This window comes from Kogia breviceps, chromosome 6 (assembly GCF_026419965.1).
Source record: "Kogia breviceps isolate mKogBre1 chromosome 6, mKogBre1 haplotype 1, whole genome shotgun sequence".
In the NCBI taxonomy this organism is placed as follows: domain Eukaryota; kingdom Metazoa; phylum Chordata; class Mammalia; order Artiodactyla; family Physeteridae; genus Kogia; species Kogia breviceps.
Window position 1 is genome coordinate 77736340 of NC_081315.1, and position 16771 is coordinate 77753110.

The 16771-nt window shown below is 35.2% G+C and overlaps 1 protein-coding gene across 50 annotated transcripts in view; it reads right to left on the bottom strand.

The window, feature by feature from the left end:
* CLOCK (clock circadian regulator) overlaps positions 1-16771 on the bottom strand; it is a 161551-nt gene that overhangs the window by 81100 nt on the left and 63680 nt on the right. For 39 of the 50 annotated variants that reach the window (XM_067036131.1, XM_067036130.1, XM_067036144.1 and 36 more), the window contains 4 exons: positions 14000-14091; positions 8292-8381; positions 5909-5968; positions 1890-2038 (listed from right to left, as the gene is read on the bottom strand). In XM_067036131.1, coding sequence (XP_066892232.1) covers positions 1890-2038; positions 5909-5968; positions 8292-8338 — 256 coding nt within the window. In that variant the 5' untranslated portion in view covers positions 8339-8381; positions 14000-14091. Of the gene's footprint in view, positions 1-1889; positions 2039-5908; positions 5969-8291; positions 8382-12038; positions 12123-13999; positions 14092-16771 lie in introns of all 50 variants that reach the window. The other 11 variants (XM_067036104.1, XM_067036105.1, XM_067036139.1 and 8 more) reach the window with 1 other exon arrangement.

Here is a 16771-nt window from a genome sequence, read left to right on the forward strand (position 1 = left end):
ATTAGATACGAAGAGTAACTGAGAAGTACAGCTACTAATTCTGTGGAACACAGTCATGCTTTTCAAATTCACATTATATACATTCAGAAAAAAAGGACTTAAATCCATAAGCAAATCCCATCAAGTTTAGTTAAACCCAGGTTTATTTTTAGAGTAAGAAGTATATACGAATTACCTTTCAATTTAAGGTAAATTTTTTTGGTGTGAGAATCATATACCCAATTTTGAAAAAAAAAATATCTAAATGACAAAATGAATCCTCTATTGTCAGGGGGAAATAATTATGCATGCATATTATTTCATTTCATTCAACAATCATTTACTGAACTCCTACAATGTCTGAGGAATGAGTGTGCTATCTAACAAGGGGCCCTGAAGTTAGTGAGAATACTATTTGTAGAGATAAAATGTAATGATAGTGGTGGCAATAAAAATGAAGACCAGCAATTTTGAGAATAATCAACAAAACTGGCAACTGTGATACTGTATTACAGAAGATAAAAAAATGCAAAACTCTTCTCAGGTTTGAGTCCCAGGGGATTGAAAGGATAGTGGTGTGAAAATGGAAAAAGGAAAGCTGAGAGAAAGAGATGACTTGACAAATGAAAACGAATTCAACTTCAGATATATTGAGTCTGATGACACGTAAAACAAAGACCCAGAAGTTACCTGGAAAAAAAAAATGAAAAGTTTGCATCTAAAAATATAGATTTAGTAGTTTAAGAGAGAGGCAAAACCAAGGGAAGGATCATAGAGAAAGCAAGAGCACAAAAGACAAGACCTTGAGAAATGTCATGTTCAGAGGGCAGAAAAAGAAAGAGGAAAGAAATTAGCTCAGTTGGGAGGGGGAGGTGAATGAAGTACAGTGTATCTCAGGCCAAGGGAAAAGGAAGCCACTGGAGGATGGATGAAAATTCCCAGTGCTTCAGAGATGCAGAAAAGGATGAAATATAAGAAAAAGCTACCGATTTATTGGTAGCAGAGGGGGTGGAGGGGTCATAGCATTAATGAAATTAACAAAAAATAATTTTAAACAGTGGTGGAGCATAAACTAGGCTAGTAATGTATCACAGAGTGAGCCAGCAAGAAATAGAGGCACTAGTTACAAATTCTCTTTCTGAGAAGTTCTGCAGTTTCATTTCCATCTGAAAAAGAAATGTCCTTTTACAAGTTTTTCACCTATTTTCTATTAAGTAGCATTTATTAAGTACCAAAATATTGAACATTCTTTAAAATTTTCTTTTCATACTTATTTACTCAAAGTGATTTTCTTTGATTAACAAATAATCACTTTAAAACACACTGAAGCCGTCTCTCAAAATGACATATAAAGTTCTCATGATCTGACTCTTGCTTCTCTTTCAAATATACCCATGACTTTCCAACTCAAACTATGCTCCAGTTAAACTGAACTCTCCCTGCTTCTCTGTTTTTACACATGCTATTTCCTCCATGTGAAATGCTGTTTTTCTTAACCTAACAGGAAGACTCAGCTGACAAATTAACTGTTAAGACTTCCCTGACACATTCTTTCCTCTGTGTTCTCACACAAAGTTTACAGTTTACGAGCACTACTCACATTATAATTACTTGAATTGCAATTAGCTGTTTATATGTTTGTCTCCCTTGGCCTGAGTTACTTGAGGGCCAGGACTGTTACCCAGCACCACAAGAATCTAGGATATACTAGTAGGCACTAAATACATGTTTGTTGAATGAAAGAAAGAACATACCAGGAAATCTATAAAAAGGCAATTATTTCCTTTTCTTAAAAATGGTTAGGAAGCATAGTCTCAAGCCATCACTGGCAAGATTCCATCACATTATGCTTTAAGAGACAGTCTGTTATTATTCAAAAAAAAAATCCATTTTACAGAGTTAAAAAGTACCTTTATGTTTTCGTAAAAAATCAATGCTCTTCTGTAGAACAGTAGATTTGTCCATCTTTCTAGCATTCCCAGGAAGCATGGATCCCAGTTCTTTAATGAGAACATTAAACTGATCTCTACGTTTCTTTTCAGATTTGTTTCTAGATACTCTGATGAAATAAAAAATTAAATAACCAGTTTTTCAAATAGTCCATTTAATTACACAAATAGTTTAATACAGTGCTCAATACAGATATAACCACAGAGCATGTACTTCTGTCAATACGGATGGTAATAAATATTTATATCCTAGGTTACCAACAATATACAGTTAATCAGGGCAATAATGTTTCTTCTTGGTTTAACCACTAAAGAAACTTTTACATTTTAAGCATTCGGCATACATGTTTTTATGAAAATGTCAGTAAGACAAACTACATTCAAATCTCAGGTTTTATTTAATCTAATATTTACCAAGAATCTGTATCTTCCTTATAAGGTTATTATGAATATTACTGAGATACAGTTTCTGAAAGCACATATAATGTATAAGTACAAATCATTAAAAATTATTGAATAGGAGAAAGTTATCCATCTCCCATAAGTTTAAAATTATAAACAGAAATCTAAAAATGAAAATTTCCCTACCCTCAGGCTTACCCACACATTCTTCCTCTTATTCCTCCATCCCAGCCTCCAACACAGAGCTGTAACCACTCTTTTGCATAGCTGTCTCTCCACTGGGTTGTAGGCTTCTTGATAACAGAGCCCCAGTTTTTTCATCTAAGCACTTAAGCATAACACCTAACAAACAGTAAGTGCTCAAAATATATGTGCTAAAGGAATAATTCCCACTGTTCTATGTGAAGCAGTAACTAGAAGCAAATTCTTAGTTGCACTGAGAACTCTTGAGATAAATAAACACAATTATTTACAGAGCAATTAATCATTCCATAATACTTCTAATTACCTGCTTTGTGAAGTCAGATTTTAGAATTCAATTTTAGAAAGTACACTACTTTCCCAAAAGATCCCAAAAGGTCAGAGGATAATTCTATTAATTTAAATTTTTCAGTAAAGAAGGAGCATTTATTCTGTATTAGTACTGGGAAAAAATACAACTGTTCAAACCTCTGAAACATAACAGAATATTAACTGACTCCCTTTCCAAACATTGAGTGCTTTGTTATAATGATGGAGACTGTGCTAATAAGGACTAAGGATACTAGAGAAAGATAAGCCCTTTCAAGAAATTCACCTAATACCTATGGAACCTCCTAAGTGTGCCGAATTGAGTCATGAAGGCTAAACGAGAAAGGGATGGTGGCGGGGTGTGAGCAGGACATTCTAGACACAAGGAACTTGCACAAAGATGAAAACCTAACAGGAATTCCCTGGCAGTCCAGTGGTTAGGACTCCGTACTTCCACTGCAGGGGGCACGGGTCTGATCCCTGGTCACAGAACTAATGTCCCTGCATGCTGTGCAATGTGGCCAAAAAAAAAAAAAAAAAGGCCACACATCTATCACAAGTAGTTCAGCATGGCTGTAGCTAGTGTACAAGCTTTCTGTGCCCAGCTATGCTGGAGTTGGGGGAGGAGGGTGGGTGGCAGTTAGGAATAATAAGTACTGGAAGAAAAAATCATGAAGTTTTTATGCTACACAAAAGGATTTAGTTTAATAGTGAAAGCCATGGGAAGGCACTAAAAGGTTTTAAGCAAAGAAATGACTGACATGAACAGAACTGCTTGTTAAGACCATCTAGCACTAGAGTAATGAAAAGATCAGTGCTTGGCAAAACAAATTCATTTAACAAATACTACTGGAAATTTACTGTATGCCAAACAAGACTAGAGGCCAGATGACCATTTAGGAGGCAACTGCTATATCCTAGGCTATAAACCATGGCAGTGGCAGTGTTAACAGAGCAGTGTGGGTCTGAGGGTTAACAGGCAGAACTAGCAATTCTAGGTAAGTCAGATTTAGTTTGGAGTGCGGAAGCAAAAGAAAAATCGAAGAGGATTCCCAAGTTACTGATAATGCTGTTTATCAATGTGTAATATAACATGAGATATTAGTTTCGATAGACAGATAGTTTGGGGAGAATTTAAATATGGTGAAATTGCCTGTTTGACATTTTAAAGGGCACATACTAGAGGAAGTTAGACATACAGATCTAGTTATATTCCTCTAGAAAGAGTAAGTAGGAAATAAGCATCTGAGAATTATTATATATGAAATATCTGAAGACATGGGTAAAATTTAGAGCCATTATTTGTTGTATATAAGTTAGGCACTACTGGAAACATACATGAAATTTCATTTAATTCCTACAAAGTAGACTTTATTATTTTTCATGTTACAAGTGTGACAACTCAGGCATGAAAGAGAATATGCCCAGGATCATACAGTTACCATGAAGTAATAATTCAAAACAGGCATCTTAACTCCAACATAAGAAATATACAGAAATCAAATATCACTGCCAATTCTACCAGTGGATCACACCCATTAAAGCAACTTTATTTCATGTTACGTTCAGTTTGGACGTACTCAGCCCTTGTGATGACCTCAATAATAAAAGGCCACAGATGTCAGCGTTCAACATGGTGCATTTAATTCTGACAGCATTATTATGAGGCCTTCTCTTTCTCCGAGGTTTCCCACAGCTATAGCATTTTTGATCCCCTAAAAACACGATCAAACCTTCAAAGTCTCTGCGAACAGAATACCCTTAGCTCACCTTTTCCATCTCTAAACTTGGCCTTTAAATCTGTCCACATTAATTCCTCAAAGTTCTGCCTCTTCATTCAGGCAAGACTGATTATTCCCACCCTATCAGTGACTTTCTCTCTACCCTGAAATATTTTATAAGAACCTTCCCCCACTATATTGAAGTTAAGGGAAAGGAGTTATCCCATGTTTTTAGCTTCAAATTCAGGTCTTTTTATTTCCTTGAATAAAGTTGTATAGCTTTCCTCAAAATCTTCTTCCCAGATATATTTTAATCATTCATTTAAGAATTTAGCAGTTTATCTGGTTATGTGAATATTTTTCTTATCCAAGTACCTTTTATTTTGCTAAATACAGACATTTAGGAACTACTACTTATTATATGTTTATCTTTTGTATCTGTATGTAATGTTATAACACTCCCTACCCTCGTGCCTAAGCACCCAAGTAGTTCAATGTGGCTGGGAAAAAACCATTAAGTATTTACTGCTTACCCTCAATGACTACAAATTTGGCTGCAATGCTCTCTGGACCCTCCCTCCTGATACTGTAATCACCATCAAGGCCCGTTATCTAAGGTCAAGCCCCCACCATCACCACCATGGCTCTAGATTCCATCCTGTCACCTACTTGATAATACCTCTCCATCAATTCTTCCCCCCCCACACCCACTCTCCATCACTCACTTTCCTTTCTGTTGGAGAATGGAGGCATGTCAAAAGACACAGAAGCCCACCCTGAAAGACCTCCCAAAGGCCAAAGCTGGAACAAACTGAGCAACAGAATAAATAACATAGCATTGAAGTATAACCTAAAGTACAAAATAAATCATGAGTCCAATATACATGAGTCCATAGAGATATAAATAAATGGGAAAGAGACTTTTTTACAGAAGCATTTCAAATATGTGTAGATATCCCCTCCTATGGGAGGTGAAGCTTAATCCCCCCATCCCTACTCTGAAGGTGTGCTATCCTAAATAAATTATTTCCAAAGAATAGAGTGGGTTAACAGAAAATAGTAACTACAATGGTAAATCTAGGCAAACCCTGCCTTAGTCAAGTGACAAAGGCTAACATCCCCAGTGATGTCATGTATATATTATGTGCCATAATATGATGTGGTGAGAAGGGCACTTTTAGAGGATAATTTTATTTAATTTATAAACTACATACTGATACTCAAAACTCTTCCACCTTGCTAACATATCTAAGTTCTTAAGGCAGACAGATTTTGGAAATCACTGATTTACTATTACATTTACTTATTATTCATTTATTTACTATTTTACATCTGAAGTTGAACTACCTTTTTGCTTTGTCCTTGTCATCTTCTTCCACCAACCCATCAAAAATACTACCATCGTCTCTAAAAGAAAAAGAAAGTGGATAGAGAAAATAAGAGAGCAGACTCACTAAGCAACAGCAATACTAAAACAACGTATGAATCAAATCAGTTATATCCTAGGATTTTTGTAGAGTTACGGATTGCATAAATTCAAACTCAGTAACTACTAACCTGTTTTCTAACACATATAGACAAAGTTCAACTATATTTTACATTTTAAAAAGTTTATTACAATAAACAAGAATTTAACTTTACCAGAGGTTAAATCTTATTCCAAACTTTTAGTAACCAGTGAAAATCTATAGAAAGTCAGTATATTTGCCATTATATAAAATGATTCACTTGAAATTATTTTTAATTATAGTAGCACATTTAAAAAACATATTTTCTGAGACATTTACTTTATAAAACACAAATTACTCAGAAACATCACAATATCTAGCATATTAACTTATACTGATATATTTTCATTCAGTACTGATTCATTTGACAAATATTTATTAGCACTCATGTACCAGGCTCTGTTCTGGACATGGTTACAGAGCAGTTAATTAGACATACAGGTCCCTGTTCTCATATAACTTATTTTCTAGTAGAAAGAAACAAATAAACATGAAAATGTATGAATTTTTTATTTTTTTAAAGGGGTGATGTTTAAATTACTGAGTGGTTGCTTTAGTCTGAGTGGTTAGGGAAGGACTTGCTGAAGTGGGGACGTTTGAGCCTGAGATCTAAGTGACAAGAAGGGGCTGGTTATGGGAAGACCAAGGGGGAAGAGCCTTCTAACAAATGAAATCAAGAGCACTGGTGGCTAACTCCTTAATCTAAGGGGTAATAGTAAATAGTTGCAAGTGATATGAGCTTTTACATGAACTCACTATTCATTTATTTAAACCACATCTTTCTGTGGCCTATAAAGTGCTTTTGAGCCCCACAACTGAGATCATCTACAAATCTTGTATCATAGAGGTTCATGAGTAGACTTTTCGGGTTCCATGTACACAATGAAATTTATAAAAAATTCTGTATGTAAACGTACATTATTGAGAAGAGAGTCCATAACTTTCATGATATTCGGAGAGATAATGAACTCATATTAAGAACCAGTGCTTTATGTCTGAACACCCAGATGTTGTCCCTACAGGTCATACTGTCTAGAATGGGAACTGACAATCATTCAGAAGCATAATGCCAAAATCATAAAATCTCTCAGGAGTAGTGAAGAAACATCCTTTCTGAGGAAAAGACTACACATAGATTCCACCTGAAACTATGGCACAGCCCACATCCATGGCAGTGGCAGGCAGGCCTCCCTGAGGAAACTCCTTGCCCCTTAAGTTTTAAGCTCTGATAGAGTACATACCTTCACTATTTACCACACAGAAAAGGGAGGAAAGCTGTCCCTAGATGTCAAAGTCACTTCTGTGCACAACTCTAGCTACAAAACTCTTAAAGAATCCCCTATGGAAGAATCATACATTACGCTATAATAAAAGCACAGGAACTTTAGGTACTTTAGTGTCAGACCAATACAGGTCATAACTCCACCTTATTACTTACTATGTGACCTTAAACAAGTTATTTAACCTCTCTGGCCTATAGACTCCTCATCTGTAAAATCTCATGGAATTATTGTGAAGTTAAATGAAGTAAGACATAAAAAGTGCTCTGTACATTAGCTGTCAAACAGCAGGTATTTTTTAAAAACTGGTACTGTATTTCATCAAATTTAAGACATCATTGACTATAAGACTTACTATTTTATGTGCCACTATGAAAGAAAAAAATGCCACCAATTAAACTATGATAAGCCAATTGTAAGATGAATCCCAATGTCAGACATGTTAAAATGTAAAAAAATAAAAAATAAAGTCTTTAAATCAAAGAAACAAGGAGGCCCATCCTTTTCCCAATAGTAAGATTTAAAGATTATAATTTCAACTAATGAAATCCTAATTATAGTCACCTCTCATGAGTCACAAATACTAAGATGCTTAAAGGGCTGAAGTTAGAACCAACAGATAAGGAGACAGATGATTACACAAAATGCCAAGGAAACATCTGCAATTGTCATAATTTATTTCAGAGCAGTTCTGACCAAATCACTCAGAATTACAGTTCAAGATCCATTCAGAACACAAGCCACATGCTGTTGACTTTGGCTCTAGATAATATACCTTACTTACTATTACATGAAATTTGCTCAGTACAGAAGGTAAATGTAACAGTAATTATGGTTAAGCATAATACTCCTTTTATCAGTTTGATATAGACCATTACTCTAATAGTGAATTTTTTTAATAGCTTTATATAATTCAAAATAAACAAGTCTCTAAAAACATACCTGTCAACAAGTGAGCTCATTTTACTACAGCTTACGGTAAACAACATAACATATTACGTTTTCGTCTTGTAGTAGACATTTGTACTTCTCCTTGGGTGGAAAGAAAAACAAATGGTCATTAGTTTTCTAAAAAACTTATGTCTACAAACACAGTAATTTGAGAAACACTATGTTTTCATAGAGACTTCAAAATGTTTTTGTTTCTATTGAAGGCTATAACATTATTTTCAAGCAAATATACTTAGCTGAGGCATATTTGAGGCTTTTTTTCCTTTTAAAAAATGGACTACAGGGGAAATAAAATTGAAGACCATAATTCATTTTCTTTCTATAACAAAATAGTGGAAATTAAAAAGCCAGTCTTCATATTCAGTATATATATTAGACTACGTAGGCTACATATGTAAGCCTATGTAAGCAGGCTATAATAACACCAGCTAGTGGGCAATAAACATTTGTTGAAAGCCTACTTTCTGTTAAACAGTATAGTTAGCTTTGGAAATAGAAGGATGAGAGACACAATCGCTATAGGCAAAAATCTGCAATTAAAGAGGGAGATGGATAACTAAATAATTATAATAAAAGGGATGATGAAGGTATATTGGTGGGGGGGCAGTCAGAGGAAATATTCTTGATGACAGTGAGTTTGTTAGGCAGTCTAGACTCTTGTTACTGAAAATGTGCTCCAGAGACCATCACCGCCATCACCATCATCTGAGAGCTTGTTAAAATACAGAATCTTGATCCCAACTCTAGTCCGACTGAAGCAAAATCTACATTTTAACAAGGTCTTCATGTGATTTGTATGACCATTTAAGTTTGAGAAATAACAAACTAAAGGACAGGAAGAGGTAATAGTTGAAGGGATTCTAAGCCACAAGAAAAGCGATTTGCAAAGGCACAGGCATTTATAAGAGAGCGTCATATTTGAGAAAGTTTTCTCTTTAGAGAAAAATGTAGGCATATTAAAACTGAAAGTTTTAATTACTAGAGCATAAAATGAGAGACAACAGGAGTGGAAATGGGGTGAAGGCAAGTCAAGCAGAGAAGAGCCTTATTATAAAGTTTCATACTCACATTGAAGGGATTAAAATTTACTGCTTTAAAACTCAGTCATAAGCCTAAAATTTATCTCTCTATATTCTATACAGTTTTGCTAAAGTATAAAGCAGGTTTTACCCATAAAAGATACTTATATCTTATAATCATGAGTTAAATATTGAATAACCACCTTAACTCTAATAAATATCCTAACAGTTTCGAGGCATAAGAATTATTTTTTAATTAACGTTTAGAAAATAGTGTAAATTATAGTGTAACTCTAACTAAACGAGAGAATATTAAAGGACATGAGACTCTATAATACTCTAACATTGTTTTTAAATGTACATTCATGAGAGGAAGAGAGAATAACTCTTGATAAATGATGCTGGGTTGCCCATGTGGTTATGGCTGAAGAAGCAGAACTGTGAAGGGCTAAGAGTTCTTAAAAGATAATGAGTAGGGGAGTCAGGAAAAATAAAAAGAACTAACTCCAGGATAAAGTAGTGATTTTAAGTGTCTGGGTCAACATCAGCAGATGGAACAGAAAATTATAGAATTTTAGAGTTAGAAGAGACTTTAAAGATCACCTAAGTACAGCCCTCTGGTCTAACAAACATACTTAGCATTATGGTAATAACAGAGGTTGGTTCTATCACTAGAACCAAAAGAACAGTGCAAAGGTAACACAGCCAATTTGAGTGAATTAAAAAGAGAACAGTTTCAAAGTTAAAAGACCAGATCTGAGGCTTATATGGCAGCAAGTATATGCTTGTTTAATTATCAGAAGGTAGAAATAGGGCAAACTAGAGGGGAAAAAAGGACCCCAAGAATAAGAACTTATACTATATAGGAGAGGCCATGCTGACTATAAGGGAAGTGAATCCAAAATGCTTTAGAAGATAGACTGATGCTTTAAGCTATTTTACTATTGTTGGTTAACAATATTTTTCCAAACACTATTTGTTGTCCAGCTAACTGAACAACATAAAACTATATCTCTGATAGTTCAGTCCAAGATCTTTTCTCTACTTTTCCAGCCAATTGATAGGTATGGTATACTTAAGGGAAAGATAAAGGAAGAAGTGAAATAGGCCCAATTAAGTACTCTAAAGCAACTGTTAGGAGATTCCTCTTGACTTCTTTACATGGTGTCGAATTAACTTTAACAAAACAAAGTGGTAATGTGGGAGCAGCCAAAGGTCTTGTGTGGGGTCTATCCTAGGACTCACACTTTCAAGTACAAAAAAGACTAGGCAGGGGCTTCCCTGGTGGTGCAGTGGTTGAGAGTCCACCTGCCGATGCAGGGGACACGGGATCGTGCCCTGGTCCGGGAAGATCCCACATGCCACGGAGCAGCTGGGCCCGTGAGCCATGGCTGCTGAGCCTGTGCGTCCGGAGCCTGTGCTCTGCAACGGGAGAGGCCACAACAGTGAGAGGCCCGTGTACCGCAAAAAACCAAACAAACAAAAAAAAACCACTAGCCAGAGTCACACTTGCTCATGCTATGGATTCTAAGGAGTCATTTTTAGAAGACATGCAATGATGATGCAAGGAATTTCAAGTAGATGGTCTAATACAGATTAAATATTATTAAAAGCCTTTTTTCTTAAATATTGATATTAATAGACCACTATGGTATGAAATAATCTGTCTTTAAAAGGATCAGTTACAGTCACTGGAGCAAATTAAATGGTAAAGGATCAAATTACTGCTAGGAATCAAATGCTCCTTTAGTTAAGCAACTTGAGCTCAAAGTCATTCAGTGATATGAATTCCCAGCTGAGTAAGCACCACATTACTATTTTATCACAGTGGAGGGCAGGATGGCTTTTTTAAAAATAAACATCATTTTTAAAACAAGTTTTAAAACATTTATCACATGGGCAGATATTAACTAACAAACCTTCTAAGCAATTCAAACTTTGCAAAATATGGAAGCAGGTATGTTTTAAATTCAGCATGCAACAATTAACGGAAAATCTCAGTGCTTGGCAGTCCATCTTTGGAAAAGAACTCTTACATACAATATAACACATTCTGCATTAAAAATAAATTATGCAGTATCAGTATCTTGTCCTCTGAATCCCACCTGCTGTCACTGCTCAAAGCTTTCCATTTCTACATCACTAATTTCTCCCTCTATAACTGGAATATTCTGATCAACATCTTAGTATTTTACCTTAAAAAAACAAACAAAACACAGACAGAAACTTCCTCAACCCAGCAACCCCCTTCAGGGATGGCCCTCCTTTTCTGCTCCCTTTCACAGAAAAACCACTTGTCAGAGCTGTGTACAGTTGGTGTTTCAACATCTTTAATTCATTCTGCTCTCTCATTTTAAAACTTAAGTGTTTATTTTCACAAATGTTTACTTGTTCAGAGTTTAAGTATCCAGTTTTACAAGAGTTTTTAAAAAATTAGAAGTCTTCTGATCCGCATTTCCTACTTTCAACCACTTTCATCTCTTTAACTGTTTTCCTTGGTAGTTAACTCCCTATCTCTAATAACTTTTACTTTATTACTTCTTGATTCTTTCTATTTTAGGTAGGATGCCTATACACTCCCAATTTATTTGAGCTGTCCGCAATGTAATTATTAAAAGTGCTTGCTTTTGCTCTCTAAAGTGTCTTTTTTTTAAAGCCATCATCTACTGAATTCCACTATAAAAAATAATAATTTAGCTTTGACTCCCCCCATCCTTACCTCATATACACGCATGCTTGCCCAAATTTCCAATACCGTGATTTTGGCTAGGTGGTTATATCCAGAGTTAACGTTATTATGACTCTGTAAATACAATTCACAGTTAAGCCATATGGTATACTACAATTTTTTTTTTTGGAATAGTTTTCCCTAGAGTTACTCATTGTTTTATTTTGTTATTTACCTGGTTTTCTACATACTTATCTACAATTCAGCCCTAAACTCTTCCTTGTCTAAATCTACTCTTAATATCTTCAAATACATTACAGATTCTACCAATTTAATCTTTTGCAGCTATTTCTCCTGGCACCTTCTGACCTACTCCTACTGGGAATGGATAACTATAATTGGTGACCAGCTGTAATATTGGGATCACTCTTCACTAACATCCTAGTGATTTCCTGGGTCTCTACGTAAGTTGCATTCCCTGTTTCTTGTATCCTATGGCTTCATTTTTTTAGTTTACTTCTTTATTTTTTTTGAGTACCTCCTACATTAACTGCCCAAGAAAGGAAACATGGCAGATAAATTTTTTTGAAACATCACAAGTCTAAAACTGACATTGGTCTATCCTTAATCAACAGTCTAGCTAGATTTTGAATACTGAGTTGGAAATCATTTTCCCTCAGAATTATGAAGGGAAATCATTTTTCCCTTCTATCTTCAGTGGAGACACCCTTCTCCACTGTCTTCTAGTTCCCAGTGTGGGATCAAGAAGTCCAAAGCCATTCTGATTACTGATCCCTTCTATGTGACCTATTACTTTTCTTATTCTGGAAGCTCTTCCTTTATCTCTCCCTTAAATATAGCATGTCTATCAACTGGCTGGAAAAGTAGAGAAAAGATCTTGGACTACACTATCAGAGATGTAGTTTTATGTTTAACAAAATTTAACAGTTTTATGCCCTATTTTGGACTAATTTTCATATCAGCATTGGTCACTCCATGGGCTCTTTCTACCTGCAAATGTGTGTCCTCTAATTTCTGAAGAGTTTTGATGAATCATTCACTATTCTGTATTTCTCCCGTCTAGTCCCTCTATTCTCTTTCTAGAGCTCCTATTTGTTTTTAACATTGGAGATCCTGGACAGTTGCCCCAATTTTCTTATCTTTTCTTTCCCATTTTCTCTTTGCTTTACTTTCAACATCACTATTACTTTTTAGCCTTTCCATTGAATTTTCCATTTCTGATTTCATTTCTTATTTTTTTCTCTCTCATGTTCATGGATTTAGCATCTCCTCTTATTTCTCAAACTATTAAATGACAGCTTTGTGTTTCTTTCCATTTTTACCTGCCTACCTGGTCTCCATTTCCCCTAACTTGGTATTTTCTATTTTGGTTTGGTTTTTGACTCTCACAAAAGAGGCTTTCCTAAAATGTCTAGTGATCTTTGGCTAAAGCTCATATTTAAGGATGGGATCCTGTGAACGTTATTGTAAGGATATCAGGTTGGGACATTTCACTGAGGAAATTCTTTTTTTTTTTTTTTTTTTTAAATAAATTTATTCATTTGTTTTTGGCTGTGTTGGGTCTTCGTTGCTGTGTGTGGGTTTTCTCTAGTTGCAGTAAGCGGAGGCTACTCTTCGTTGCAGCGCGTGGGCTTCTCATTGCAGTGGCTTCTCTTGTTGTGGAGCACGGGCTCTAGGTGCACAGGCTTCAGGAGTTGTGGCTCGCAGGCTCAGGAGTTGTGGCTCTCGGGGTCTAGAGCGCTGGCCCAGTAGTTGTGGCACATGGGCTTAGTTGCTCCGCAGCATGTGGGATCTTCCTGGAGCAGGTCTCAAACCCGTGTCCCCTGCCCTGGCAGGAGGATTCTTAACCACTGTGACACTGGGTAAGTCCTCACTGAGGAAATTCTTAATGTCAGTATCCTAAAATCTTTCCTCTTAGGTTGGTTGTAATTCTCATTTTCCTGGGTAAGTGTCATTTCAAAGTACATTCCAAGATACAACCCTTTCATTACCTTTTGTATTTGGGGGATCTTTTGAACTGATTCTTCAGAAAACTGTAAGTTCAATGTATTCTTCTGTATGGCTGACCATCAGTCTCAGAATTCTGTTTAAACAAGAAAAAAATGTGTTAGATTTACTCAACTTATATAGACATTTATTATGAAAAAGGTTTCAAAATAATTTTGAAACGTAACAGAATTTATAACTTTGTCACAAAAATATATTGGGTTTGCAAAATGTTTGTTCGGGTTTTCCTGTAATATCCTACGGAAAAACCCAAATGAACTTTGTGGCCAAACCAATATATAACAAATGCTAAACTCTATAAATTGTCTCTAAAAGAAAATAACTTAAAAATAAAAATAAAAAACTACAACAATCACTTTTAATTCTACTATAGAAGTTAAAAGACAAAAGTATAAAAATAAGTATAGCTATAAAAATGTTAATGAATACACACATAAATGTGTTAATAAATACTCATATATAATGAATATAAAAAGATGCAATTTGGGCTTCCCTGGTGGCACAGTGGTTGAGAGCCTGCCTGCTGATGCAGGGGACACGGGTTCGTGCCCTGGTCTGGGAATCTGGTAAGATCCCACGTGCCGTGGAGCGGCTGGGCCCGTGAGCCACGGCCGCTGAGCCTGAGCGTCCGGAGCCTGTGCTCCACAACGGGAGAGGCCACAACAGTGAGAGGCCCGCGTACCGCAAAAAAAAAAAAATGCAATTTGTGACAGATAAAGTGTGGTGGGGGGAGAGAAGTAAAAGAGTAGAGTTTTTGAAGTTAAATTGTTATCAGCTTAAAATAGATTTTTAAATCTATAAGATGTTTCATGTAGACCCATGGCAAGCACAAAGAAAACATCTATACAGGATACACAAAAGGAAATGAGAAAACATTCAAAGCATGTCACTAAAAGAAAACAATGAAACACAACAGAAGACACGACAGGAAAAAAGTGACAAAAAGCTACAAGATAGACATAAACAATGAACAAAATAACAATAAGTCCTTCCCTGTCAGTAATTACTTTAAATGCAAATGAGTTAAAGTTGCCAGTCAAAAGACAAAGTAGGTAAATGGATAAAAAAACAAGATCCAACTACATGCTATCTACAAGACTCTAGATTTAAGGACACACAGAGACTAAGACTGGAAAAAGATATTCCATGCAAATGGTAACCAAGAAAGCACAAATGGCCATACTTACATCAGACAAAATAGACTTTAAGTAAAAGACTGTCACAAGAGACAAAAAGGACATTATATAATAAAATGGTCAAATTTATCAGGAAGATATAATAATTATAGATATATATACACCCAACATCAAAGCACCCAAATATTTGTAGTGAAGATTGACAGAACTGAACTGAGGAACAGACAACAACACAGTAATAGTAGGAAATTTCAATACCCCAATTTCAATAAAGGACAGAACCCTAGACAAAGAAGATCAATAAGAAAACGGATGGCTTGAACAACACTACAGACCAATGGACTTAACAGAATATTCCACCCAACAGGAGGAAAATACACATTTTCCTTAAATGCACAGGGAATATTCACCAGGATGGATCACATCAGGTAGCAAAACAAGTCTTAACAAATTTAAGAAGATTGAAATGCTTTATCAAATATCTTTTCTGACCACAATGGAATAAAACTAGAAATCAGTAGTACAGGTAAACTGGAAAATTCAAAACATGTAGCAATTAAACACATTCTTGAACAATCAATGGGTCAAAGAAGAAATCAAAATGGAAATTAGAAAATATTTTGAGACAAAAGCACAAAACATCAAAACTTATGGGATGCAGCAAAAGCATCATTAAGAGGGAAGTTTATAGTGGTAAATACTACATTAAAAAAGAAGAAAGATGTCAAATATAAAGAACCTAACTTTATACCTCAAGGAACTGGAAAAAGCCCAAAGTTAGCAGAAGGAAGGAAATAATAAAGATTAAAGCAGAAACAAAATAGAGCATAAATAAAACAACAGAAAAAAAGTGTTTTTAGCGAAGAACAACGAAAAGAGGAAACATTACAAATGATACCAAGTAATACAAAGGATTATAATAAACTATCATGAACAATTAAATGCCAATAAACTGGATAATCTAGAGGAAACAGATAAATTCCTAGAAATATAGAATCTATCGAAACTGAATCATGAAGAAATAGAAAATCTTAGCATACCTATAACTAATAAGAAAATTGAATCAGTAATCAAAAACCTCCCAACAAAGAAAAGCCAGGACCAAACATTCACTGAAGAATTATACCAAACATGTAAAGAAGAATTAATTAGCACCAATCCTGCTCAAACCCCTCCAAAAAATTGAAGGGAAAGGAACACCTCCAAGCTTATTTTGTGAAGCCAACATTACCTTGACACCAAAGCCAGACAGACTCCACAAGTAAAAACTACAATATCCCTGATAAATATAGATGCAAAAATCCTCAACAAAATATTAACAAACCAAATTTAATAGCATATTAAAAGGATCATACACCATGACCAAGTGGGATTTATCCTTGGGGTACAAGGATGGTTCCACATACAAAAACCAGTTAATGTGATACACCACATTAAGGAACAAAGCATTAAAATCACACAATCGTATCAATTAATGCAGAAAAAGCATCTGACATAATTCAATACCTTTTCATGGTAAAAACACTAAATAAACAAGGGATAGATAGCAATTTTCTCAAGATAATGAAAGCCATATATGAAAAGCTCCACAGCTAACATCATGCTCAACAGTGAAAAATT